The sequence below is a fragment of the Colletotrichum karsti genome (genome assembly GCF_011947395.1).
Source record: "Colletotrichum karsti strain CkLH20 chromosome Unknown Scaffold2, whole genome shotgun sequence".
In the NCBI taxonomy this organism is placed as follows: Eukaryota; Fungi; Ascomycota; class Sordariomycetes; order Glomerellales; family Glomerellaceae; genus Colletotrichum; species Colletotrichum karsti.
This window is the reverse complement of record NW_024065902.1, coordinates 579,580-606,538: the sequence shown is the minus strand read 5'-3', so window position 1 is coordinate 606,538 and position 26,959 is coordinate 579,580. Positions and strand designations below refer to the sequence as shown.

The 26,959-nt window shown below is 55.7% G+C and overlaps 6 protein-coding genes across 6 annotated transcripts; 1 reads left to right on the top strand and 5 right to left on the bottom strand.

The window, feature by feature from the left end:
- Positions 1-190: 190 nt before the first annotated feature.
- Positions 191-1,216, bottom strand: CkaCkLH20_00737 (uncharacterized protein; the record flags this gene model as incomplete). The annotated part of the gene is made up of 1 exon (XM_038883457.1): positions 191-1,216. One exon carries the CDS (start codon positions 1,214-1,216, stop codon positions 191-193), a length of 1,026 nt encoding a protein of 341 aa, XP_038751052.1.
- Positions 1,217-1,887: 671 nt separating this feature from the next.
- CkaCkLH20_00736 (isopentenyl-diphosphate delta-isomerase) lies at positions 1,888-2,795 on the bottom strand (the record flags this gene model as incomplete). Its single annotated transcript, XM_038883456.1, has 3 exons — positions 1,888-2,120; positions 2,201-2,539; positions 2,606-2,795. The coding sequence occupies 3 exons, from the start codon at positions 2,793-2,795 to the stop codon at positions 1,888-1,890; spliced, it is 762 nt and encodes a 253-aa protein (XP_038751051.1).
- A 1,267-nt stretch (positions 2,796-4,062) lies between these two features.
- CkaCkLH20_00735 (mate efflux family protein) lies at positions 4,063-6,171 on the bottom strand (the record flags this gene model as incomplete). The annotated part of the gene is made up of 3 exons (XM_038883455.1): positions 4,063-4,150; positions 4,233-4,561; positions 4,648-6,171. 3 exons carry the CDS (start codon positions 6,169-6,171, stop codon positions 4,063-4,065), a joined length of 1,941 nt encoding a protein of 646 aa, XP_038751050.1.
- Positions 6,172-8,045: 1,874 nt separating this feature from the next.
- Positions 8,046-10,903, bottom strand: CkaCkLH20_00734 (26s proteasome regulatory subunit rpn-1; the record flags this gene model as incomplete). The annotated part of the gene is made up of 4 exons (XM_038883454.1): positions 8,046-8,072; positions 8,125-10,599; positions 10,659-10,729; positions 10,783-10,903. The coding sequence occupies 4 exons, from the start codon at positions 10,901-10,903 to the stop codon at positions 8,046-8,048; spliced, it is 2,694 nt and encodes an 897-aa protein (XP_038751049.1).
- A 494-nt stretch (positions 10,904-11,397) lies between these two features.
- Positions 11,398-12,686, top strand: CkaCkLH20_00733 (RIO1 family protein; the record flags this gene model as incomplete). The annotated part of the gene is made up of 2 exons (XM_038883453.1): positions 11,398-11,460; positions 11,514-12,686. The coding sequence occupies 2 exons, from the start codon at positions 11,398-11,400 to the stop codon at positions 12,684-12,686; spliced, it is 1,236 nt and encodes a 411-aa protein (XP_038751048.1).
- Positions 12,687-13,084: 398 nt separating this feature from the next.
- Positions 13,085-22,615, bottom strand: CkaCkLH20_00732 (putative NADPH--cytochrome reductase; the record flags this gene model as incomplete). The annotated part of the gene is made up of 8 exons (XM_038883452.1): positions 13,085-13,301; positions 13,358-13,459; positions 13,514-13,771; positions 13,824-13,915; positions 13,968-14,057; positions 14,109-15,146; positions 20,489-20,767; positions 20,834-22,615. The coding sequence occupies 8 exons, from the start codon at positions 22,613-22,615 to the stop codon at positions 13,085-13,087; spliced, it is 3,858 nt and encodes a 1,285-aa protein (XP_038751047.1).
- Positions 22,616-26,959: the final 4,344 nt, after the last annotated feature.

The window sequence follows — 26,959 nt, the reverse complement described above, 5'->3', positions numbered from 1 at the left end:
TTCATTGTCTGTGTCATGAACTCTCCCTGCTCAGCTGATTGCAAATAGCTTCCGTCGTGGGTTCCTGTGATTAGGGGCCTGTTGTGCTATTGTGTCCCGGTCCAAGCAAGACAACCCTCTTCAATCTCCTCAACTTTCACCCTCAACTCTCTCTGCCGCATCTCGTGACTTGGCGCTGAAGGTCATCAACTTATGCCACAAGCGGATAGCCACCCGACGAAGTGAAAGGATCGAATCGGCGCTGAAGACCAGCAATCTCCCGCAGGAGTGAGTTGTGGTTGTCTTGCAATCTATCGAATCGCGCTTTGAGGTCGTCGTAGTCTCGCTTCGGTACCATCACCTCTTGCTTGTTGAGCCCGTCCCCGTGTTGCTGCTGCGAGGCCCCAATCTCGTTGCCGGGCTCGGCCCTTAGCCTGTCAAGCTTTGGGTGGTGGTATCTGACGAGATTGAAGTGCTGAAGATATCCGGCAAAGGTGTCGTCATTCACATTCGGAGCTTGCTGGAGGTTGACCAGATAAGACGAGAAGCGGAAGACGTCCATGATGTATCGGTACTTCTTCCACTTGGCAGGCGGGCCCTGGTGATAGAGTGCGGTACACACCAGGACATCGTGAAAGTCCGGTTGGCGATTAAGCCTCAAAGAGCTTCGTACTGCTCTGATGGCGGCGTGTGAGGAGAGATAGCCGAGTTCATTGATTGTTTTGCTACGTCTCGTGTAGACTTTCTTCAGAGACTCGTGCTTCTTTGATGCCGATAGTATGATGTTGTTGGGATCTCTGTTGAACAGTTCGACGAGATAGTCGAGCGCGAGGGCCTGGTCATCCGTGATGGTGTCTGTCGAGACTCTGGGCCATTGCCAACAACCCGTCATACTCAGCTTGCAGTCTCTCATTGTAGGCACAGAGTTCTTCGGGACCTTTGACGCGGTGGAGGCGCCATAGAGGTCGATCGTAGCTTGAATTGCGTCGGTTGTAGGAAGTTCCTCTTCGGGTTGCTCTTCGGATTTGATGTAAGCAGTGAAATGTGGCTCATCTGAAGGTCCACCATTGCTGTTGTCCAGTCCGAACAAATCGAGGTCCCACGCCGCGCCTGAGCGCGAGTCGATTGTTGTAGATGTGCGGGGGAATCTTGGTCGCTTCGAGGGGTGCTCCTCGTCGGCGCGGGCCCTGTATCCCATCTCGGCCTCACCTTCACGTGAGGCCGTCAGATTCTGCATCTTGATAGCGAATAATGGCAAGTAAAACCCTTTGGATGATGGGTAGTGAGTGAGAGGGAAAGTGAAAGATGGAGATGGGTGGAGATAAGGTTGTTTAATATCGGCAGGCGCTGTCGGCCTTGTCTGGAAGGAGCAACCAAACCAGGTAGTCGGGGCAAGCAATCTTGTTGTGGGCATGAGAAGAGTTTGATGAAGAGAACAAAAGAAGGGAGAAAAAAACCCATCCTCTTGCTAGAAAATTTCGCCAGCGTCCGTTCGAGAGTGAAGGCTGACGATAGTCCGCTGACCGGAGGAAAACACAAAATACTTCACATACGAAGATCAACGCCTATTTTCCTTTTTTTGCAAGATGATGTCGAGACTCGAAGGATCTCGTTCGTCCACAGACTTGTTCTTTGAATCCCTCTCGTTTTCTTCATCTTATGCCCAACGCGGCCTCCGCAAAGCCAGCGTCCGTAGTTGTATTCATGTGTTATGAAAGGGTTGGATATCTAGGATTATCAAAACACAAAATCAGGAAAAAGAAGAGCCACCCTACGATGGCCTCGCGTCAACATGAACTCATCGTCCACAGCTTTTCAATCACACCATACACTCCTCCCACATCTCTCTTATTAGCGTCAACTTCTCCCCTCGCACCAAGTCTAAGACCCTTAGTAGGAAACACCTCCCTACATGCGACGAATCTCCTGCTCGTTGGTGTACTTCTCCAAACCGGAGTTAAGGTTCGACCACCACTCAAACAGCATGCTCTCGCAGATGAGCTTGAACCACGGCGTGAACTTGAGGTCGGGCTGCTTGAACAGATTCTTCAGCTCGTCGGCGCTGACGTACTGCGTGGCCTGGACCTCGTTCTTGTTGATGTTGAGGTCGACGTTGGCCTTGATGAAGAGGATGTAGTCAACTGTCAAAACGTCGTCAGCGCTCGTCTCAACTACCCTGTGTCCAACGCAGGCACATCCAACACAGCAACATAATACTCACTCTCGTGCTCTCCCCACTTCCCATCGCTGGGCGCCTTGTAGTGAATCCTCGTCAGGAAGTGGAAGTCCTCGAACGGGACCTGCTTGGGGTCGATGCCGAGCTCGTGCTCCAGCTTCCTCTGCGCGGCGCGCTTCACGCCGGCAACCGAGTCCTCCAGGTTCGAGCCCGTCTCGCCGGGGATGCCCAGCGGGTGCGAGCAGCACGTGTTGGTCCACATGTCGGGGAAGGTGATCTTCTCGGACGCGCGTTGCTGCAGGAGCAGGCGGTCCTCCGAGTCGAACAGGAAGACGGAGAAGGCGCGGTGCAGGAGGCCTTTGTCGATGTTGGTCATCAGGTGGCCTGGGCAGTGGAAAAGAGTCAGCAACTGTAGAACCGAGGGGAAGAAAGCAAGGGGGGTAGACTGACAGGCCTTCTTGCTGGCGTTGCCGATGGGCTTGTCGTTCTCGTCGAGGACGATGCACACCTCGTCCATCAGCCGAATCTGCTCGGCATCGTGGCCGGAGAGCGCCTCGGTGCTGGTGTCGATATCGGGGAAGAGGCGGAGGATCGACTCGGCCGTGATGGCCTCGGTGTTCGTGGTGGTGGTGGTCGACATGTTTGCGCGCGCCAGATAGATATCGTAGGTACAGATTTACCTGTTCTCTCTTTCTCCCACTCAATTGGAACGGAACGAAGTGAAAGCTCGCGCGGGGACCTCGCTGGGGTTATATGTTATCCGCGGTCGGAGCTTTTTTCCCCCACGTAATGTGCGAAAGTGCGAAGGGTTGTCTGGTCGAGTTTGACTCGAGAATGATCGGACAGTTTACTCTCTCTCATAAGCACAACAAAAAATGGCGGCGCAAGCGAAAAGGAGGGGTCGTTTGCATGGGCAGGCAAAAAGCTGACCACCCCTGTTCACCGTTGCTGAGGCGGTAAAATAATTGTGTTTGCTTGCACCCCTGTCAGCTCTAGGCCGTACCGTCATGCGGCCTGTGCCATTGGAGGAGGAGGGGCAGTGGGGGAAAGCAAAGGCTCGACCGCTTCGAATTCGATGTCATTTCCCCTGCAGCACCAAGACCAGCCCGGACACTTTATTTGCAGTTTATTCGGACACATACGATCCCACGACGTAACAGCTTTCCGTTTCTTGCTAACGACAACCATTTCGTTCAAGTAATACTCTCTCTGTTCCATGGTTTAGCTACAACCCCCAGCACAGGAAACAGTACTCAACCACGCGCCGGAACTCAGGAACGAAGTCAAATGTCTCCGCTCCGATTGGATCCGAACCCAGCACCCGAAGACCGGGAACATGCCGTTTCGGGCATTCCATTTCCCTCCTTCGCACCGGCCAAGCCCTTTAGGAACCCGAACCTAACGCTCGCTGAACCACGGACGTCCGTCATCACCTGAGCGCGCCAATGGCACCAACAGTCACAGACCGCACTTACAAGCTGATAAGGATTTCTGAGGTGAGAAGAACAGACTCTCCAAAACGGACAACGGCCAAGCCAAGTTCTTTCCCCTTCGTGTTCGATTACTTCCACTCAAGTGCAAAATACTGCTATTCTCATTATGCTTGCTTGCTTGCTGTGCTATACGTAAATCAAATGATGTCCCATCATTATATGGTGCTTCCGACGCTACAAAGATGCAACACATCATTATCGTCATCAGGCATTATTAGTAAAGCGAATCCACCGCTTTTCCCAAGCCCACATGGGTCGTACATGTTCCATGCATATGACCCCAAACCTTTTAAAGTGTCCGACCGTAAAAACGCTGCACAGTCTTGTAGTATATGTTTAACCCTCCGATTCCCACCGGCTGACTGTTGATGAGCTACCGCCATCTGCCTCCTTCAGCTGAGGAATGTGCTCGTTTCACTGGGAGCTGTTCCTCGACTCCGCTTCCCTCGCCGCCTTGTGCCAGTCGAAGAGCACGACGAACGCATACTCAATGACCGAGACCCTGTGCACCACTCAGTCAGTAAAACAGTTTTCGACATCTCATCGTCGAGCAATCTTGGAGTCTCATTCGCGTGATCACTTACAGCGCGAGTCCAATCGTGACACCAGTCCACAGCCCCTTGAGCTTCCAGTCCAGCGCGAAGCCGGTCGAGAACGACACCGGCAGCGCAATCAGGTAGTACACCACCAGGTTGGTGTACCCTCCGATCGCGGGCCGTCCGATACCCCGCAGGAGCCCGTGGGCGCCCGCGGTGAGGCCGTCAAAGACCTGCATCAGCGCGCACAGCGGCAGCACGTCCGCGACGATGGCAATCACTTCGTCGTCGTTGGTGAAGAGCCGCGGGAGGTGGAAGCGGAGGCCGCCGAACAAGACCAGGTTGAACAATCCTACAATCAGAGCCGCAGCGAATGCCTGTCACACACAAACGTTAGACTACCCGGCCCGGAGACAAAAGGGAGAGAGAGACATGGGACGGTGCGGAGCTAGCGAAAACTTACCACTCTGCCGGTAGTCTTTGCCGCATCCACCAACCCTGCACCGATGAGGTTTGCGATTCGCGTGGACGCCGCGATGCTGACAGGGAACGGGATCTGGTAGGTGATGGCCGTCATCGTGAGCACGATGCTCTGCGCCGCCAGGTACTCGGCGCCGAAGTGGCTCGAGAACAGCGTCAGCACCTCGAAGGCCATGTACTCGGCCTCGATCATGATCATACCCGGCAGCGCCAGGCGCAGCATGGGTCCCCAGTTCGACAGCGCGCGGCTGCTGAAGCCGCCCCAGCACTGGTGGCCGTCGACGAAGCGCACGTAGAGGAACAGGAGCAGCGGGAGCAGGTTCTGGGTGAAGACGACGGCGATGGGCGCGCCGATGAAGCCCCATCCCAGGTGCCACACGAGGAACCAGTTGACAAAGATGTTGATGGGCGCCGCGATCAGGAGGACCCAGGTGGTGGCCTGAAACAGGCCCTGCGCCTGCACAAACCGCTTCCCGCCCTCGAAGCAGACGAAGGCCGGGCCTCCCAGGATCAGCACGCGAAGGTACAATCCCGCGAGGCGCGCGGACTCCTGCTCCGGGATGATGGCGCCCAGGACCGCGTCTCCGAAGAACCACAGCACGGCCAGCGGGAGGAAGCACATGAGGAGGAAGTACGTCATGCGCTGCAGCTGCAAGCCGACCAAGTGGCGGTGGCCGGAGCCGTAGGCCTGGGAGCACAGAGTGTCGAGGCTGGTTGCGAGGCCCTGGAAGGGCGCGTAGCAGGTGATGGTGGCGGTCATGGTGGCCAGGCTCACGGCGCCGAGCTCCATCTTGCCGATGCGGCCGACGGCGAAGATGGAGACGACGTTGATGGAGTACTGCAGCATGAAGGTGACGACGAGGGGGGCGGCGTACTGGACGATGGTCTTGGCCTCGCGCTGCCACGTCGTGCGGAGGTGGCCGGTCGCCACGGCGGCTTCCCATTGCTCGTTGAGGTGCTCCTGGCCGTCTCCCGGTGCTGCAGGCGCGGCGCCGGAGAGCAGGGGCGTGGACTCGGTCGGGCGACGGACGACGATCTGCGGAGCCTCCTCGTCGTGAGGCTCGAGCGGGACCTTTGTGCTGAAGAGGCGGCGGTATGCCCTGCGGTAGAAAGACTCGTGATCCGTTCGGGGGTGTTTTGGTGGGAGGACGTGGTTGTCGCGGAGGAGACTCCGCTCTGCATCGCGAGACTGCTTCTTCTCGACTCTGGTCAGGTATGGCGGCTCTTCCAAGTCGACAGTCTGCGGGTTCATGACCGGGCGCGAGGTGCCAAATGCTACACCGCTTGGTCGGCGGTAAAACAGAGGCCCTTCGTCACCGTCATATTCTGACACGGAGCCGACGGCATCGTCGTTGTCGTCTGCGTGTTCTTCGTCTGAGCACTCTGCCAGGTCTCTGGCCAGGAGTTCTTGTGCGGTTGGTGTCCCCGAGCGAAAAGAGGAACTGAGTTGCGACACGAAGTCGCGGCTCGAAGAAGCCTTGATCGGGATGGAGCGGTCGTCGCCCATGGTGTTGGTATCGTGGTGTTGGTGGTGAAGTTGAGAGTTCCGCCACCGTCTCGCGGTTGCTTGGTGAATGCCCTCCTTTCAATGTCCTATTTTGAGATCGACCGGATGGCGCAATTCGACGTAAGACCCCAATTGAGTCTGATCTGGATCGGCAATCCGGATTTCGGGTCTCAAGTGAGACGGCGATGTAGTAAACACCAGATGACGAGGTGTGCCGAGACCGGTGTGCTCACTGCTTCTCCAAAAAAAGGGCCGGTTGCGCTCCCCCAAATACTTTATGCGCCGGACAGAGACAACGTCGCAGCCGTCTCAACGACCCGTGGGCGTGGGGTCTTGTCGTATGATTAGTTTCTTTTCTCCCCAGCCCGGTTGTCGAACGGAGAGGTGTTGTTGTTACCAAAAGCAACGATAGGAGAAAACTCGGAGAGAGAGACAGAAGGGGGAGGCGCAGAAGAGACCTGAGAGAGATAGGAAAGTTCATACGCGGTCAGTCGGCCATGTCCCCCGAGGCAAAAGCTGGGGAATAAGACCATCTTTAAGACGCGCCCGCGCCGCAATAAACAGATCGTGCGGGAAAGGCACCTCTCTTCCAAGGGCCCCCCCCTCGTCCTTCGGGAGGAGCAAGGTCATCCTGTCTTCGCCCGCAGCTGTTGTAAAAATGCGGCTAGACCACCGCTGCTGGTGCCTTTTGCCTTACCCACCCGGTTCAATTGCGTTACCCACACCATCTCCAAGCAAGCCGCTATTCGCCGTGGCCGAGGGCGATTTGACGGGCGGAAAACTGCTGGAAAACTTGTAAGTTACAGGGCGCGCAGGTGCACCGGCGATCCGCCAATCCATCTGACTCATCGGCCAATGACACCGCCGGAAAAGGTCTCAGAAATGCTGCATTGAGGAATACGTCTTTTGCCAAGTTTGTCACCACCATGAATCAGCCATATCCCATCCTCGAAGCTCAGCTCTGCATTTTCCATAACGAATATCCATCACAACCGACTCACCAACATCATCCACCAGCCAAACACCCTAAGCAACCCCCGGAGATAACAATCAGGCTAGAGGACACGAGTATCGACAAGGACCCTGGAGTCAACACCGCCAAAGGCCCGACGAGCCATCGCTTTCATCGCGTATTCGACTCCCGACCCACTCCAAATCACCATCCGGTGCCACAATTCGTCCCTCCCCGCCACGCGCCCGATGCCTGTCATTGCCCACATCAGGCTGGTTCGACCCTCCCAGCACCAACACTAACGGAGAGGGAGGGGATGATGGATGATGGGGCCCTGTTGCAACCCGCAAATCGGCGCCGCACGCCGTGTCAGCGCTAGCGCATCGTCAAGACCGCCAGGGTGCAGATACAATGCAGATGTGAACCCCATGCCTATCTATCCCGTCCGTCTTCCCCGTCTCCCCCGTATCGCTACAGGCAACATCCCACCACCAACCAGAGTGACGTGTATTACGTACAAGGAAGACGTCCAAGACGACACTCCATCTCGGCTTCCATCGCGATGCCGCCTCGTGGGTCAAAAGTCCGTCCTCGTGAGCCGCGAAACTTGTCTGCTCATCATCATCGACTTCCTTCGGCAGATGATGCCGATTGCACAGAACCTGAAGCCGCCAAAGTTGCTTCACGCGGCATGGCGGCGTCTGTAAACGACTTCTTTACCACGTACTGTCACAGCTCCTGTAAGTGTTTAGATCTGACAAACGCCATTTCATTGCAAACCGATCCGTCTATTCGCGGGATCCCATCTGTCTGGTGCCCTTCCGCATGCCACTTGCAGATGTAGAATTACTATACAGTGTATCGTGTCCCAGCTCCGAGCCTGAACTTACGACCCCAAGACCCCAAAATCACTCATAACGCTCTATTTGTCCTCCTCCCAATCGGGGTTCTGTCCAACGTTAGTATCACGATCAAAGGTCAGGCTATGCGACTTGACTCACCTTCTTGAGAATAACCAGTCCCTCTAGTGTGCTGTTCAAGCTGATGTACTGCTCGTCTTCCAGCTCAGCACGCTCGCCGTAGGCCAGGACGACCGGCGTGCTTTGTGTTTGCCAGCCGGTAATAGTCTTGGGCCGACCCGCCTGGCCGACAACGTCCACTGCCTGACCAACGCGCACGTTGACCTTGAGGGGCTTGAGGTCCTCGTCCAAAGTGACCAGGAAGCGGGGGTGCATCGCCGTCACCAGGAAGTAAAGCAGGTAGTGAGAGTTCGATGTGATGAACTGCTTGGCGTCGATCATGGCGACCAACACTGAGAGCAAGCCTGCCGCCGACACGCGCGAGAGGACGTTGCGGTCCGTGTGGAAGGGGTTGACAGTCATGGTTCCCTTGCCCATGTGCAGCAGACCCTGTGCGATGCGCACCATGAACAGAGACTCCTGGTCGCGGTGGTAGAAGCTGGCCAGTTGACGGAGCAGCTGAGCCAGTCTGGCGTTGTTGGTACCGGCACCCAACAGACCCATGGCGAAGATGGCGTTGATCGCGACGTCGTTGTCGTTGTCGTGACTGTATCTTGAGAGCGTGTCGTAGACCTTCATCTGGGGGTTACTGGGGCTGATGAGACCCATGGCCAGGGGAACTGCCCTCCTGATGTTGGGCTCGCCGTAGTGCATGAGATGACCGAACTGGCGCAAGACCATCTCCTGGCCAACGTCTTCGCCCATGGCCACCAGAGCGATACCGAGAACAGCATAAGACTGAAGAAGCTCATCGCCCTTCTTCTCATCTGAATCCTCAATGTGCTCGTTGCAGATGTGCAGGAGCTCCTGGATCTTCAAGACGGCACCAGTACCCGCCCAAGCGCAGATCTCGGCCAACACTGCGGTGGGCTTCGCCATCGGGTGGTCGACGGCCTTGAGAGTCTCAAGAATAACGTCAACCTCCTCTTGGCGGCCGAAGAAGAGCAGACCAAGACCGAGAGCAAGGAAGCGAGTCCACTTGTCGGTGAGCTGGTTCTTGCGCTCGTCATCGAGCAGAGTTGTGACGATCGCCTCGCTGACTTCGGGGCTGGAGGAGCCGGTAAAGATCAGACCACACGACAACGCAGCCATGGCGGAAATCTGCATGTCCTGGGAAGAGTCGGTAATGATGGGAAGGAGAAGCTCCAGAAGAGTCTCGTTGTTGGAGCCTGCGTAGGAGAGACCGAGACCCATGATACTGGCAGTTCGGACAAGCGGGTTCTTATGGTGGAGCTTGTCCTCATCACCCAGCAGGGCCAGGGCAGGTTCCGAGTCGACATGAGCACCGGAGTTCATGATGCCAATAGCAAGCATCGAACCGGCCAAGATCTCAGGTTCCGCCGCGTAAGTGTACTTGTCAATCTTATCCAGTCCAGCCTCCACATCCCACAGCAGCAGGGTACCCAGCGACGCCACGGTTGACATCATGCCGTCACCCTTGGTCTTCCACACCCAGCTCTCCTTGTCGTGCTCAACGAGCATCATCTTGTCGTTACCAAAGCCAGCGTTGACGAAGGCGTTCACAAAGGCAGCGGCAAGGTTGTGACGCGCAGAGTCCAAGTTGGTCATGCCCGCCACACGGCTGCTCTCGAGGTGGCTCTTGTAGATGTCCTCTGTTGTCTTGGGGTCAAGGATGTTGAGCTCCTTGCCCAGCGACTTGAAGTGGTCCGACAACTTAAGATTGGACAGGCACTCCACAATGGCGTTGTCGCCGTCATCGGTCTGTACGTCCATAGCGATTCGTTGGCGTGCAATCAAGAAGGCAAGCTGCTTCTTGAGGGCAGGGTCGCCCGCCTTCTCGAAGTCGTCCTTGATCAGGTCAACGTCATTCAACCGGATGGCCAGCGTCATTGCCAAGGTGTACTCCTTGTACTTCAGGTAGATGTCGTGGGCGGTCTTGAGGAAGAGTTCGTTGTCGGGGTACGTCAGGAGGTTGACCATGCTGACCATGTACAGGCAGACGCGGCCGTAGGTGTCCTTGTCGAGGTAGTTGGGGATCTGGTCGATGATCTCGAGTTCGCTCATCAGGTCCACGGCATCGGCCTCCGCGTTGCTCTGTAGGAACAAGGGAATGAGGATGAGGGCCAAGTCCACCAAGTCCTTCGTGGGCTCGTCGGCGTTTATCCTCTTGCCGTAGACCTCGCCAATCTCCAACGCCAAATGCCGGGTGTATTCGTGACCCCACGAGCCAATGTCGGATGACGGTGCGAGCAGGCGGTACTTGAGGGTGTCCTGTCGGTCCTCATCCGAATACGTCATACCAATTACCGACAAAACATCTGCGAGAGAAACCTTGTTGTCGCCCTCTGGCCAGTCCTCGTACAGTTTTGTCATCGTCTCGTAGTGTGGTCTAAGGAACTTGAGGGGCTTCGGCACGGCCGTCATCGACGAGGTCGACGTCTTGATGAAGTTCTTCATGGCCTCCAGGGCCGGCTTGTAGAGGGAAGCATCGGATTCCTAGATCCGGTTGTCAGCCCGAGACCTCCGATATCAAAAGTTAGCAATGTGAAGCATACCGTCAGGCGCTCAACGAGCATATCCAGCTCGTTCTTGAGCTGCTGGTCCTCTTCGCTGAGCTCTTCTGCGGCTGCAAACGGTTAGCCACCTTGATATCCCACCATGTCTCCTCAGGCTGCTCACAATCGACAATCTTCTCATCCTCCTTCTTGCCGTTCGGCTGAGCCTTGTCCTTCTTGTTGTCCTCCACGGCCTTGCCCTTGCCCTTGTCGGCGGCGGTGGGCTTCTCGCTGTCCTGCGCCATCTTGACGTAGTGATGTGGACTCTGGGCGGGCGGGGTGCGTCCTCGGGATGTCGGTCAAGAAAATGCGCGGATACCGATGTTCTGGTCGAGAGAGACGAACGTCGTCGATGATTGAGTTCGGAAGAGAATGGGGTGGCGGATGGTTCGAATCGAGAGGGATAGAAGGTGGGAGAGCTGTGTAAAGCTAAGCAACAAGTCGAGCTCCCCGGTTACGCGAGCCTTGCCTGCCTGCCAAATGCAAACGGCGCACAGACCTGGAAGTGACTAGCCGCAAGAGCCACACGTGACCTCGGAGCTGAGAAAAAGGTTCCCCCGATCGCCTTATCGATAACGATTACGAACCATCCCACCACGACCTTGATGGAAATTTCTTGGTGGGGGTGGGCTTTTTTCGGGCGCAAACTAGATTTGAGGTTTCGTTTTGGTGCGATCACGTCCCTCGAGATAGAAACAGCTTGCCAAACCTCGAGTATATCAATCGCAATCTCGTGAATATGCATTTGGATACCAAAGCGCTGCGCCATCTGGCGTCCGAGGATTGGAAAGTCCTCGCAGCTGTGCGCTCCTTACCCCTCCATTGCCCCTCGCAGCCCACTTACAAGTACCCCAGGTTGAGCAAGGCAGCAAAAACCACGAGTTGGTGCCGACACCGCTGATCGAGAGGCTGTCACGGCTTCGTGGAGGAGCAAACGGTGTGCACAGATGCATCTCCAACCTCGCCAAGGTGGGCCTCATCGCCAAGGTCAAGGAGGCCAAGTACGATGGCTACCGCCTCTCCTACGGTGGTCTCGACTACCTCGCCATGCACACGTACTCGACGCGCAAGGAGGTCTACAGTGTAGGGAGCAGAGTCGGTGTCGGAAAGGAGAGCGATATCGTCATGGTTGCCGACGACAACGGCAAGCAACTCATCCTCAAGATTCACAGGCTGGGGCGCATTTCCTTCAGGACAGTCAAGTCCAACCGTGACTACCTCAAGAAGAATCAGTCGGGATCGTGGATGTACCTCTCGCGGTTAGCAGCCATGAAGGAGTTTGCCTTCATGAAGGCGCTCAAGGAAGAGGGGTTTCCCGTGCCCGAACCGATCGCCCAGAACCGCCACACCATCGTCATGTCCTTTATCGACTCCTTTCCCCTTCGCCAGATCTCCGAGGTGCCTGATCCGGCCACGCTGTACGCCGAACTGATCGAGTTGATTCTCCGTTTGGCTAAGCACGGGCTCATCCACGGTGACTTTAACGAGTTCAACATCCTGATCAAGGAAGAAGTAACCACCACAACGACGGAGGAGGGGGAGGTGGAGTCCATCAAGCTCATTCCCATCGTCATTGACTTCCCGCAAATGGTGTCTATGGACCATACAAATGCCGAGATGTATTTCGACCGCGACGTCAACTGCGTCAAGCGCTTTTTCGACAAGAGATTCCACTTCACCAGTACGACTCCGGGGCCATTCTTCAAGGATGCGAAAAAGACTGTCGGAAAAGGCGGTGCAACAAGACTGGACGCCACGGTAGAGGCCTCTGGTTTCACCAAGAAGATGGCCAAGGATCTGGAGAAGGCTATCCTTGAACAGGCCTCGTCGAAGGACGAGGACGGAGAGGCTGGTGACGACGATGACGATGAGTATGACGAGGAAGAGGAAGAGGAAGAAGAAGATGAGGACGACGCGAATGCTGAAGGCAATGATGGCAGTACACCATTGTCCAGCGGTGACGCGAAGACCGGGGAGGAAGGCAAAGAGATAGATACCCAGAAGTTTTCAAAGTTGTCGGTAACGTAGCCATGGCCTCAACAGCAAAATAACAAGACTATTCGGAATCCATGCCTTCTTTCGACAACAATGCAGAACCCTCTGTCTGTCGACAACGACAAAAGTGAATCCATACATCAGCAGACTACGATCACTGGCATGCGGAAGCGGACAGAGAGATTCATGATACGGCAAAGGACAAAGCTCCGTCCCGATTTGAATTGCCTCCAAAAAACTAACGTACAAGAAGAATTAGAGCTGCGCCCAACCGGGCAGAATGCGCAAGAGTATCAGCTACCTCAGAGCATAACATGTTCCCTGATCAAAAACCGATACTGCCATGTGTTGCGGCGCTGAATACCCGAAGACTGCGGCAAAACGACGAATGATGTACCCCGAAAATGCAAATGCTCCTCATGACAATTCTCTCACTTTTGCTCCTTCTTCTCCTTGTTCTCCTTGACATCCTTGATGTCCTTGGCGTCCTTGGTGTCCTTGATCTCTTTGATCTCCCTCTTCTCTCTCTTCGCCGTCGGAGAGGATTGGGTGCTGACAATGACCGGCGTGGTCACCTCGGGATGGATCGTCACACCCTCATCGCTGTCGTCGTCCGTGATCGAAGCGACGGGGACCTCAGCGGTCGATCTGCAGAAGCAAGTTAGTCAAGAAGAATGCTCCAATGGCGAGGGTGGTCACGGTACTGGGTTTTTCCCTGAACAGTGCTGCCCGCCTGGTAGCCCTCAGACTTGACCCCCTTGCCCATTCGATCAAAACCGCCGCCCATGGAGCGAGGCGCGTAGACGCTGCTCAAGGTCAGCCATGATGCTTCATGTTTGGGGCAGACGGTAGGGACTCACGTGTTGGCGGTGGCATGCAGAGCACGCTTCCAGGCCGGCTGGTTGTACATGTTGGGCTGAATGCCAACAAGAGGTGTACCGTAGGCTCCAATGTTGTACTCATTGGTACGGAACTGGCGGCGCTCGGCAGTGACACGCTTGAGCTCCTTCTGGCCAGGAGTGTCGGCGTAGCGAATGTTCATGACCATGCCCTCTTCGCCAATGGGGATTCCGTTGAACTGTTTGATGACAGCGTCGCAGACGTCTCTAGACTCAAAGCTGTCGAAAATGTCAGCGTTGTGATGCGCAGATGTGAGAAGAGGAATCATACCGAGCAAAGCCAACCCCACGGCTGTTGCCCATGCTGTCCCGGAGGATCTTGGAGGACATGATGTGGTAACCCCTGAAGATGTCGCCGAGGTCCTGCAAGGGTTAGTCGCCGACGCCAGAGAAAGACAGCGAAGCGTGTACTCACGTTCTCGGTGAGACTCTTAGGGAGGTTCGAAATGTACAGGTTGGTGGAACCCTCATCACCCTCGGCCTTGAGACGAGAGTTGAAAGACTCCTGTGCAGATGATTAGTCGATGCTCCAATGGAAAAGCAGAAAAAGACTTACACGAGCGAATCCGACCTCATATCCCAAGCGGTGGAAGCCCCGGATGCACATCTCAGAGTCCCGAACGTCGAAGAACTTGGCAAAGCCGAAGCCCTTGCAGGCACCCGTGGAGGTGTCGATGATGGCCTTTGAGGTCTCGACCTCACCGAAGCGGGAGGCAAAGCGGTACAAGAGCTCGTCATCGGTGGTGGGATGGAGGCCACGAATGTAGACGTTGCGGTTACCAGGGATGCGGTTCTCCAAGCTCTGGTCCAGGGTCTTCATCTGAGCAGCAGGGGTGAAGACGGCGGGGACGGCCTTGGGGATGGGAGGCTCCTGCTTCAAGAGCTCCTCCAGGTTACGGTCAACAGGAATGTTGATGACGCCGTGCTTGGCAGCAGGTTCAATGAACATGTTGGAACCGACAATCTGCTGGGGAGATGGGGTCGTGTAAGTCGAGCGGTCGAGGGCAGCAACACGAGGGCCCCGGTCGTTCTTGGAACCACCATTGTAGAAAGGGGTCGTGGGAGCCGACTCCGTGGTGCTGTAGGAACCGCCACTGTGACGACGGTTCTCGAGACCTGGAACAATGTCGCTGTGGTTGCGGTTGGTCCGGTCCTGGAGCACTGCGTTGCCGCTGACAGCACGACCGGGAGTGAATGGCATCATGCCGTAGGGGACGTAGGGATTGAACTGGCCAGGAGCAGCCAGATAGCCGCCAGTCGCCGGGCCATAAGGACCCTGGGAGAGCTGGTCCATACCCATGGCAGCACCAGGCAGGTGGGGAGCGAGGATGTAATCCTGAGGAACCATGTATGTATGGGCGCTCATCTGACCCATGCCGGTGCCGTTGTGACCCATGCCGCCGATAGACATACCCGAGAAGGAGTTCATGGCGTTGGTCAAGCCCTCAACGTTGGACACCATGCCGGGAATGTGATTCTCGGTGTACTGGGGCCCATGAGCGCCGGGAAGGGGCTGGCTGCCGGGTCCAGCGAAGGCGACAGAGTGCTTGGAGTCCATGGTGTGAGCCTGATAAGACATAGTCATGTCCGAAGTCTGGACGACAGAATGGTTAGTATGCATAGAGTTTTGTGGGAATGGTTCACTGGGAAGGAAATTGGAACGCCCGGTAACCTTGGAAGGTACCCGTCTCCGAAGATATCAAGGTGGAAGATTTGCTGATGGGTAATGACTTACTTCGAACGATGCCAGAGGTTACCAAGAAGGCGAGGAAAGAGATTGAACTGGAGAAACCTGTGTCGAGCGTTTGATTAGTACATGGAGAAAAGAAACGAAGTGCTCGATGACGTGGTGCAATTGATTCGAGAGGGACTGCTGCTGTCGTGGCCCAAGATGGCTGCGAGGGATTATATCGGGACAGCCATCTAGAAGACCGAGGCCACGAAGCAACGCAAATGACACAATTGTCGGTGAGGCTCGAGGGGATTCCAGGATGAAGGTCGTCGTTGTCGTGGTCACTCACCTTGGTAGTTTTGAAGATGAATCAAGGCCTTGGAACCAGGACGAGCTCGATCGACGCGAACAATGGCAAATGTTGTTACCAAAGACTCTGTGATGAAGCGAGTGATCAGTAAAAAAGATGGAACAAGTTATCGGGAGCAATTGAGCCAAAGAGACTGTGGGAGAATGGTTGGAAGAAGAGTGGTGATGCTGTGGTCAAGAGAAGAAGATGAAAAGTTGGGGGAGACGAGGGACGAAGAGAAGATAAAGGGGGAGAAACGTGTATTCGGTTCTTGGTTCCTACCTACCTTAAGGATGCTTGCTTCCTTTTGTGTCAAGGCCCTTTCAAGGAGGAAGCTGCCAGGCTTGTTCTTCTGGAATAGTAAGGAGATGTTGGCTGTGATGCTTGGTTGGGAAAGAAATGATGTCGAGGGGAGGAACAAGGAGGGGTGAGGATGTAAGCAGAGGAGGTGACTTTGGACCAAAAGGGCCAGAGCGGATATGCCTGGCGGGTCCTCAATGTCACTCTTGCTGCTGTTCCAGGCTGTCACTTTCCATCAGCAACTTCCCAACTGAAGTTTTCTTTCCCAAGTTGGCGGGTGCAGTGGAAAGGGGGTGGACATACCTTCCTCGTGATATGTTGCTGGCCTCCTTCCTTTCCACAAGCAAAGTCGTTGTCTCTCCTGATATGTCCAGAGCCTTCCAGCTACACGTTTCCCTTCCGAAAACCACAGAAAACTTGGAAAGAGCTTGAAGAGGTAGGTTGGTCGAGTCCTTGCCGCAGAAAACACCTTGTCCCTTTTGATTCAGGGGCGAGAGCGAGAGGTGGAAGCAGATCAACCTTCCCGTAGCGTGAGCTTCGACAGTAACTACAGACTGACTGATGATGCTGATAAATATGTACCACTCTGTCTGAGGAAGACGCTCGATAGTCAGTGCCTTGACAGGCGAGAAAGCCAACAGACCTTATCGGTCAAGACGCACCTGAAGATGGGCAGCTTGCTTCTCTCGATACAGCCTTCTCAGACGACGAGCAACAGACTTCGGGAACGTTTTGTGGCCGACGGCTTCGAGCCTTTGCGAGGGGACTGCCTTCCCAGTTTCTCGATAAGAGTATTTCTCTTGGTAAGTAAGTATAAGCAGATGCTTGGAAGCTGCTAATGATGTCGTCGACACTAGGTACCTATTCGGTAGCCGTGTCAGTACCTTACTCCTCCAGGGCCAGAGCAGAATGGACCTCACCCCCGAGAACTTGGTCGTGTGCCTCCTTTAAGTCAATCAAATATACCGCAACGATGCCGTCCGATCTTCGTGTCTGGAGGAAGCAGTCTGCGTCGATCCGGTCTCTTGGAAACGCTCCCAAAGACAAGGCTGCAAGTACCCAAACCAACAATGAAACCGCAATATCAAAATGCCCACCATGCACCGTCCGTTTGTCATAAGAATACCGGTAGCCGCTCAACCGCGAAATATATGTCAAGGAAGCCGAGGATGTCTATCTGGGTGCCATTCTCCGATCAAATAGGGGATACCTGGGCAGCCAGGAGGGATCTCTTCCAGTCTTTATGGGATGGTGTCCTTTCAGTCAAGTTGCTTTGCGGTCTGCAACCCTTGCCCTGCAGCCAAGCGTGGTTGTCATAGAGTGATGGTCCACACATCTCTTTTCTTTTCTGATCACTGGCCTCTGAGACAGGGTTAGCGTCGAGAAGGAGAGAGGTAGCTCTCGGATCAGAGTCAGGAAAGTCGGGCTGCCTGATGTCTCTCCTGCGGAAGCCCGGTCTGAAGTCTGCGACCTGCGGTTGATCCCACTCGATGCAGGCGTTCATGTCTAGCCAATGGCCAGCAGCACTCGCTGCCCGCGCTGTCCTCGAGTGAGCAAGCACTTGATGCCCACCATCTCAGCCCACGTCCTTGGTGGAAAACGACTGGTCCGGCAGCTGACGTGTTGGTAGAATTGAATGCCAGGATCAAGGGTGCAAATCGACTATGTATCGAGGCAGTCCGAGCCAGACAGAGTTGCCGGCCAAGACGTTGAGTACCAATGAGAGGCAATCTGCAGTGTGAAGATGGGTGGAAAGCGGTTCGTCCAAAATGGTCAGGTCCTGGCTTTCTTCTTTTTGTTGAGAGCCTCTCGCTCGGAGACGAAACAGAACCTAACCGACTTCGGCATAGGAGAGATGCGGACTGCATCTCACGATAGTCTGGGGCTGGCGTGATCTGGAGCAGTGGTGTAGAAGGAAGAGCAGAGCCATTCGACGTGGCGAAACGGGTACCTGAGACCTCTCTCGAGGCACATGGCTCGAGAAATCCTACGAGGTAAGCCTTTCCGATTATGTTCCGTGTTCTCGACGAGAGAACGTGCTGGATGTTATCCCTGACTTTCAAACGTATACTGACAGGGAGAGCCAGCCGGGGTAGTAACCATGCACCGCGACTTCGATACTATTACCGAACAACGTTGCAACCCAGTCGAGCCACGAGTCTGCTGTCCATCTCGAGCTCAAGCCAACCGAAACGAAGAGAAGAGACAGGGCCCTCTAACTTAGCAGACAGCCTGTGTTTGGCTGAGACCTGAAGACTAAACATGCGTCTTCCCTGCTTGGGCCGGCGCCAGGAAAAAGAAACGACGTGGGGTGGCTGGATAGAGGAGGCCGTGCCGCAATTTTTCACGCACGCGATGGAACGAATCCGATTTCGGGTTTCCAGAGGAACCATGCCTGTTTTCTTTTGCGGGCTGCTCGCATCCTATGTCTGTGACGAGGTGTTCACGCTTCCGTCGAGGTTGCAAAAGACTTTATGAGGCTGAAATACCATCGAGCAAGATCAGTCGATCGCGACCTCCACCCTTCCCGCTGCCCCTGGTCAGCTATGTCTCCCTATGTCTCCCGCTAATCTCACGACCGGACCGAAGACAGAGAACAAGATAACCGTCGGGTCTACCCCGGCAGACAGGTGGGCTCACTATCGAACGGCTCGTCGCTTCGGCGGTGTTGGGAGCCAAATAGTTGGGCAGCCACCTGTCCGTGAAGAGACAGACGAGATGACAGGTCGTAGTCTGTGGGATGTCCAAAGTGGCGGTAAAGGAATCTCCGGACTGTCAAGTGGAGGGGTTACAGGCTGGCTGGGGCGGAGATCGATCTCGCAGCGGCAATCCCTCCAAGGTAAACATCGGCTTGCCAATTGCAGTCTGCAAGTTGTCGTTTTGGTGTTGCTGCATAATGCGAGGCATCGAAGCACCCTTACCTCTCTGCTAACCGTTTACAGACATATTATAACAGCTGCCAAAAAAGATGACAGTAAAGTGCAGCACTCGAAGTACACGGACGGATCGACTGATTAAGAGGAGAAGATCCCGAGCCTGGCTGGGGCTGGCGCGAAAATCAGTCTCGCCTCGGCGGTCTCGCAGCCACGGCCGAGTCGCCTTGTCTCGAACATTTCCCCAAAGCTCCACAGCCAAGAAAGGGCGGCTTTCCCGGACATCTAGGATTTTGCCTTTCAAAGTCAGGGTGTGACACGAACCACAGGATGATGGCAACACCCGCTTAAAGAGCGGGCAATCCCGAGTCCGGCAGAAGAAACAGGCTTCGGCCGGCCTCCGCTTGACTTTTCGGCTTGCTTCTGGTTCTCCAAGCCTGTTTCGTTGTTTGCTTCCCAATGCGCCCTGCATCTGATCGGATCTAGATATCTCGACATCGCCGGCTCCCTGCCGCGCGGGGGGTTCACGATTGCACTACTGGCTCCGTGGTGATGATGCCCAGCAACTTGCCACTGCGCATGTCGGCGCTGGCAAACATCTTCTTAATCCAGGCCCACCCGCCGTCTTGGGTTGCGCCGGTAGATACATCCGGCCCGGTCAGATATCAGATCGCGGAAGAGAGATGGGGCAGTTTGCCTTCGGAACGGGTATCGCGATGTGAATGCTGTCGGCGGCCGGTGTGATGGGTGATAGATAATAGCAAGGCCGGGACCCCATCGCGGATGCGGCACGGGACGAGATCCGATTCCCCGCAGCCCAATTCCTTCGATGCCAAGATATTATTACTGGGGAGAAACGGGGATGATAACCCCAGCCGGCTTCTTTGAGGCATAAAATCCCTTTCTCTTCGTTTCCCCTCGAGTCTCCGTTTCCATCCAAGCGAAGGGTCGCCTCATACAGGCCGGCCCAATGAGCAGTGCCTTGTCGACCGGCCCGGCCGAGGCGGACGAGCCTTTTCACCAGGGCTGTGAGGGTTCCTGCAAGCAACCGTCTTACCAACCACTTCACAAGCAACCGTATGTTGTCCTCGTCCTCATACTCGATCAGGTTTCTTCGAAGTTCCTCGCTGTTCTCCACGGCCCTCTCTCTCCGCCGTGTGGTGTCCTAGCTGCCGTTGTTGTCCATGGTCTTCGTATTCAGCTCGTCCATAACTTATTCATGAGCATATCATAAACACGACGAACCTGCGAGAATGTTGAAATGTGTACTTGTGAATGTCTATACTCTGAAGGGATCATCTCAGTACAAACTCCAAGAAAAAAAGGAACCAACAAAAGTTTACGACGACCAGAAAGGGTTATATGCCAAATTGGACCAATTAGTCCCACCACCATTCCCTACCCCACCACGCCTCTCCGGAAAGGAGGGGGAGTCGAAGCAGAGAGGAAACCCTTCCCGAGAAAATTACTCCGTCATCCCGTTCCAACATGCAATAACATACGCCGCCCTATGCTCAGAAGACGTGCGCACACATTTTCACGCCAAAATAGCAGCACCGCGCACGCACGCTCTGTATCCCAAAGGACGTATGTCCACTCATGCGCAACCAAACAAGTTCTTTTCTAAATACCGGCCGTACGACTGAGTCTATGACCAGACGTCCTCCTGTGACGGGTGTTAGCGACTCGTGGCCATGTGATGATGATGGTGGGGGCGGGGGCGGGGTCGGGGTTCGCCTTACCTGGTACTGGTTTGCCGCCCTCATGTTCTTGACAATCTCCTCCGCCTTGGCCTCGGTGATGCCGCGCTGCTCGGCCAGAATCTGGGCGAGAACGGTGTTGACCTCGCGAGCCATGTTGGCGGCGTCACCGCACACGTAAAAGTAGGCCTTCTTCTCGAGCAGCTTGTTGATCTCCTCGGCGCGCTCCTTGAGGCGGTGCTGAACGTAGACCTTCTTGGAGCCCTCACGGGAGAAGGCGGTGACGAGCTCGAACTTGTCGCCGAGAGCCTGCTTGTATTGCTGTTTGATCATGTGTCAGTATTATCATCCCTTGCGTCGGCGTTTCACGGGTGGGGTCTGTCTTACCTCCCACTCGTCCTTGTACAAAAAGTCCTCGTCCTGTTTCCTGCAACCGAAGAAGAGAATCGTCTTGCCCACGTCGGCGCCGTCCTGCGCGAGCTTGGCGCGCTCCTGGACGAAACCACGGAACGGGGCGACACCGGTTCCGGGACCGATGAGGACGATGGGCTTAGAGGGGTCGGAAGGCAGCTTGAAGTTGGAGTGGCGGACGTGGACGGGGACGTGAATACCGTCGTACTTGTTGCGGGGACCGGTGATCTCGTAGGTAAGTCCGAAGGCATTGGGCTCGGGGTCGCCGTTCTGCTTCTGCTTGAGGGCGAAGAGGTAGTTGGTGGCGACACCGCGGAAGGGGTCCTCGCGGCCGGGAATCATGACATTCTCGACGACGGCGGTGATGGAGATCTTCTTGGGCTGAACCAGAGATGAGGAGGAGATGGAGTAGTAGCGGGGCTGGAGCTTGGTGAGGCCTTCAATCCAGGCGGAGAAGGGGATGTTAGTCCACTGCTGGCCGCCGCTGACAGAGTGCAGGAACCGGACGATGTTGTAGTAGTGGGCACCGCTCTTCTGGTGGAAGTAGTCCTTGTCGCCTCCGAGCTTGACCATCTCGGCCTTGATCTCCTCGGAGGGAGCAAAGGCGGCAAGCGTAGACACGAACTGACGGGAAACAGGGGCGCAGATCTCGAGGTGGTAGCGGATGATGGCGTCGTAGGTGGTGGGCGTGGGGAAGGGGACCTTGGCAGTCGGCTCGAGGGCCTTGACGCTGATGACCGAGTGTCTCTTCTCCGTAAGTCCGACGAGGTCGAGGAAGCGGTCAACCTCTTCACCGGGGTTCGTGGGCCAGACGGCGATGTGGTCACCAGTCTGGTAGGAGAGGTTGGATCCGCTGATGTCGACTTCGATGTGCAGGCAGTTTCGGTCCTTGACGCTGAACAGCTCCTTGGACTCGGCGATGGGGGCAATGTAGGGGTTGTGGGCGTTGAAGGGACCCTTGGCGGTGCCCTCGAGGTGCATCTTGTTGGGTTCTCCGAGGTAGACCTCGGGCGAGGAGGCATCGAGGCCCTCGCGCTCGAGGATGCTGAAGATGGGCTCGTAGACAGCCTCGCGCTCCTCCAATCCCATCTTCTCAGCCAGAGAAGCCCACATGGGGTCCTTCCAGGCGAGGAAGTCCTCTTCCATGGTACCGGCGCCGTCGTCACCCTCGCCGGCCTCGCCGATTCTGTGGGCACCGAGCTTCTCGAGAGCCTTGGTGACGTTGCGGACCATGGAGTTGTAGTGTTCGTAGGTGTTGTTGCCGAGACCGAAAGCGACAAAGTTGAGGTTGCTCAGGGCCGGGTCGTTGCCCTCGGAGAAGGAGACGTCCTCGCCGGTGATGAACTCGTAGAAGTCGACGGCGTTATCGGTGGGCTCGCCCTCGCCGTAGGTGGCAAGGACGAACATGACGATCTTGTCGTTGGGGATGGCGTCGAGGTTGTCGTAGTCGTAGTCCTCGAGGTCGGCGACCATGGTCTCGAGTCCGAAGCGGCTCTTGCCCTCCTTTGCGAGCCTGGAGGCGTAGTCCTCAGCGGTACCAGTCTGCGAGCCGTAGAAGACGATGCAGTTCTTGCCCGACTCCTCCATCTTCTCCAGGATGTTTCTTGTCTTGCCGGCCTTTGCTCCATTTGCGTTGGCGAAGGCGTTGGCGTACGGGTCCTTGACGACACCCCAGTACTTGCCCTTTGTGAAGTAGGCCGCCGTTCCCAGAAGGATGACGGCCAGGACAACGATGTCCAGCGTGTCGAGTTCCGCCATGTTGGGCCGTCGGACTCAACTGAGGGATCCCGTGAAGACCGACGACAACTCCGAGTTGTGGTTTTCTTCTCGTAGACCGAGTGTCGCGGCGGGGGTGGGGGAGAGAGAAAAGAGAGGCCAAAAAAATCTCAGCGACGCGCAAGGTAGACGATCACCAGAGCGCAATTGCAAAGTTGCCAGTCGTGGATTGACCTCTGGCGAATTTTGGGGTCGGTCAGATAGCCGCAAGCAGTGGCGGTTGTTGGAGGCAAGTTGGGGAAAACAAGCCGAAAGCCTCGTATGTAAGCCTTTGCTCGGGGCGAGGTGGGCTTGCTCGGGGAGTAGGATACTGCAATCGTGTTCACATGAGATCAGCGGGGATGATTCGACAATCGCCGTGCGGTGTGGTGGACTGAGGACCGAGAAGAGAATGGTGGTGGTGGTGGTGGTGGTTCCAGCGAGTGGGAGCCTGCTGGGGGTGCCAGCCTGCAGAGATGCCGAGTTTCGGACACTGGACGGCGCCGCCTGAGGCTTTTGGATCCAGTAGGAGCGCAACACAGCGCTGAACCTACGGCGGCCGGGCGGGTACCTTTTGCATGTGGAAACGGTGGAGAGGTACTTACGTCTTTTAGTGTGTGCAATGACTTTTTACCTTAGTCGCGGGCTGGAGGTATGTGTGACGTGAGGTGAAGCACTAACACGGGCAGAACACAGCGAGTGTCTTGGTGAGGAAACTAGGTAGGTGGAAAGATTAACAGCAGCAAGCTTGGGATGAAGATGGAAAAGAAGAAGAAAAGATTTGGAAAAGGGTTCAGGCCAAAAAAATTGAAATAAAGAGAGTTTGATCCGTGAAGACAGCGAGGATGGACGGGGTGACGGGGCGGGATGAGACGGACTTGCTCATCGGGAACAAGCCCAAAAGTCCACCGGCGGGTGAGATAAGGGACCGGGTCTGACACGGACGGACGGTAACACTGAGTGAGGGCTTAGCTGCCTGGGCCCTGGGGGAGATGGGGGGCAATGGGGGCTGGAACTGGGCTGATTCGGAATTGAGATGCACCAAGAACAAACGTGTTCCGAACGTTGAATGAAAGCCTTCCCGTCGTCGGTTTGGTTTAATTTGGTGGAAGTGGGAGAATGCGACGTATTCCGGTACGTACCGAGCAGTTCTCTCTCTTGGGTCCACCCCCGCCGTCGATTTCCTCACCCCTCTTGCCGGTCCGTCATCACTTCCGAGGCTTAGTCATTCGTGTAATGAACCATTCACATGGGTCGGATGGATATTTAGTGGGTATAGATAAGTCAGCTTTGACATGCATCCACCCCAGTGCACTCTAAAGAAAAGTTTACTCTGCTCTTGCTGCATCTTCAGGCCGCGGCAATGGCAATGACAATAGCAACGGCAACGGCAACGGCAACGGCATTAGCCAAGAAACTTCAGTCTGTCGCCTCTATTTCTTGTCTGGCTATCTGGCGCCGTAAGCCGTAACGACACTGCAACAAGCCCCTTGACCAGCTTGACCGGTCCACGGGTGTTTGCTTGGACAGAAATCAGCAGCGCTTCTGACTCGTTGAATCATCAATGACAGCGCAGCGAGCGGCAGAGCGGTGCATGCTCAGATGGGGATCATGATGGATCCCGCCGTCTTCGATTGGGTTGCGTCGCGAGCCAAGGGAACCCCGCGAGACCGATAACGAGCCACCTCTGTCTGGTCTTCCACCATCGACCATCGACCACCAAACACTGCAGCCGCGGCCGAGTCCGCGGCAGTTGTGCCTCGTCTCAACAATGGTGCTGTGCCTCGCCTGACTGGCCAGTGTGCCACCCGCCAACCTGACCTTACTCAAACGTCTTATTTCCATAACTTTCCGCGCACTCGGATTCCGTCGCAGGGACCAGCGGCATTCTATTCCGGGACTTCGACTCGCATCGCCTACGGATACTGCCTACAGTCAATGACAGCCACACTCGACATTACATACGAATCCCGCGTCATGACGTCCGAAACTTACCTTACCTTATGGTACTCCGTCCTGCGTCCCTACGTCCCTGATTCCTTACGGGGATCGAGAACCTAGAGGCCTGCCCCGGTTCTCGACACGCTGTCACTAGCATCTTCGGCGCGGGCCATGCCACACTCCGATTTAACGGGATTTTTTGCATCTTGGCTACGGCATCACCAACTTCCACCCTCGTTCGAATCATGGACGAGACGGCATGCAGGGTCCTCGGACTGGTAGTCGATACCTCACCGAACACGAATACGCTGGACTGCCTTGGCCCTGGTCGACTTGCATTGGCGAGTACTTCCCTAACTCTCGGCCGAGCAATCGACACGACTGTCCGCCCTGTGGGGTCGGCGCCCCGGACGAATACACCAGTCCGCTCTCCCCATGATGCCGGGCCGGCCGGCAGTCGCAAAGGGAGATCGCCATTGTGTGCCTTGATCCAGCTAGATCGCAGCTCCATCCCGAACCTGCTCGTTTGAGGCCGGAGCACCATCGGCGGGACTTGCGCCAGAACTTGACGACAAAAAAACGGACCTGACATTCCCGCCAGCTGTCCTTCCCGGGGTTTCACCGCATCTCGTCGATTTCGGTCTCGGACCTTCACACAGTCCTCTTTGGTACCCACTGCCGCCGGACGCCCACCTTGGCGTTTTCCTGGTCGTGTTCTCACTTTCTCTCATGGCCGTTCATGATTCTCGACTAGCAACATCATTATTGAAAGCCTCCCGTCTCCCCGAGTGCTACTGCGCCACTGGCGAGGCTGACACGAAGGAACAGACTCTGATTACATGGAAGGACACGAGCTCGAAAACATCAAGCGAGCCTGGGTTCCGTCGTTAAAAGGAAAGCGCTCCAGCCGTTGGGGTCGAAAGCCGTTGGACGCGTTCGTACTTCCCTGCATTTGGTTTCTTTCCAGCGAGGCTTGCGAGACTTGTTCCTCTTGTTCCCAGTCTCGAACGGTTTTTATTTCTTTTTTTCGCAGTACGACGGCGCGCAATCAATTACGCAGGTCAGACCCATAAACCATTCACGAGTAGCCGTACGGACACAAAACTAGAGTCTGGTCAAGTGCCGTCATACTGGGTGACCTGCAGACGATCTTCGACTGAACTCACCACGAGACCGCACCTCAGCAGCCTGTAGAACGAAAAAATGCAGGCTGCCGCAGGTCAGATGTTCCGTGGCTGCGAGGACGAGCGAGCCTAGAATTGGCCATGCCAATAGTGGCCCTTGGTTCATTTGACCAAAAACCAGGATTGATATTGTTCGGATATTTTCAGCCCACATGTGCAGCGGACGATCGTCCGTGAAAATGACAATCGTCCTGCAGGTGCCGCGGTCCGTCTTCAGCTCGAGGCTGGAGCCGGGAGCCTCGTGCTTCTGATGAACTCAGGTCGTTCTCAATCTCGTCCCTGCTTCGGCAGAAATGAGCGTCTGGATATAGGCATGATCAGATGAGCAGATGACGATGAGACTCTGGTTGCCAGAGGTTGTTGTGGGCTGGCGGCAGTGGCCGCGGCCTCACGACCGCGCAATTCCCAGGTTCTTCTGCAATGCTGCAGTGTTTGCATGATCCTCCCGAACGTTGATCAGCATGGAAGAAGCCAAGATGGCGGAGTCGACGACAAAACCTACGGATACAAGGACTCAGCCAAGCAATAACGTTTGCACTATTGTCTTTACCTCACATTAGTGCAAGATAAGCCTCGACATTCCAGAAAGGCCTGCTTGATCACCGTTGAGAGGCACGCTAGATAGCCTTGCGTCCTGCTCTGCTTACTGGCTTCATCATTGCGCTGTCGCTGGTCGGCTCTGCGGTGGTTTTACGGTGACAAGCACAACAGCAGCTGTGAGAAGAAACTTGATGAGCTACATTGTCGTAGACACCTCAGCGACTTGCATGGAGGTGCTGGATACCGCCCTTCCGGCATTCAACTCGCCTCGACCGAGGCATTGATGCTTGGTGCTTCTGACCTCATCTTCACTTTGCAAGCTGATGCGGCGGCGCAAAGACGAATGGCACAGCTGGATTGGATGGAAGCGCGCTCAGAACTCGCCGGGCCTTTCCCAGCAAGCCCGAAAAGGGGGACCATCCCGTGTCCACTGGGCCCCCTCCTCTTCACCATTTGGTTCTTGGCCTGGGGGACCCTCCAGCCTCCAGCCTCCAGGACCCTCAGCTCAGGGAGCTCGTCCGGATCATGGGGACTAATGATTGGCTACGGCCCTTGCATTGACGGGATCCCATCGCGTGGCCTATGCCTTTCAGAAAAATGTGATGTCCACGAATTGGGCTGTGGGCGGGGTTTCTTGAGCATTTTTAGGCGCAAGTGGACAGCGACGGATACCAAAGTAGTT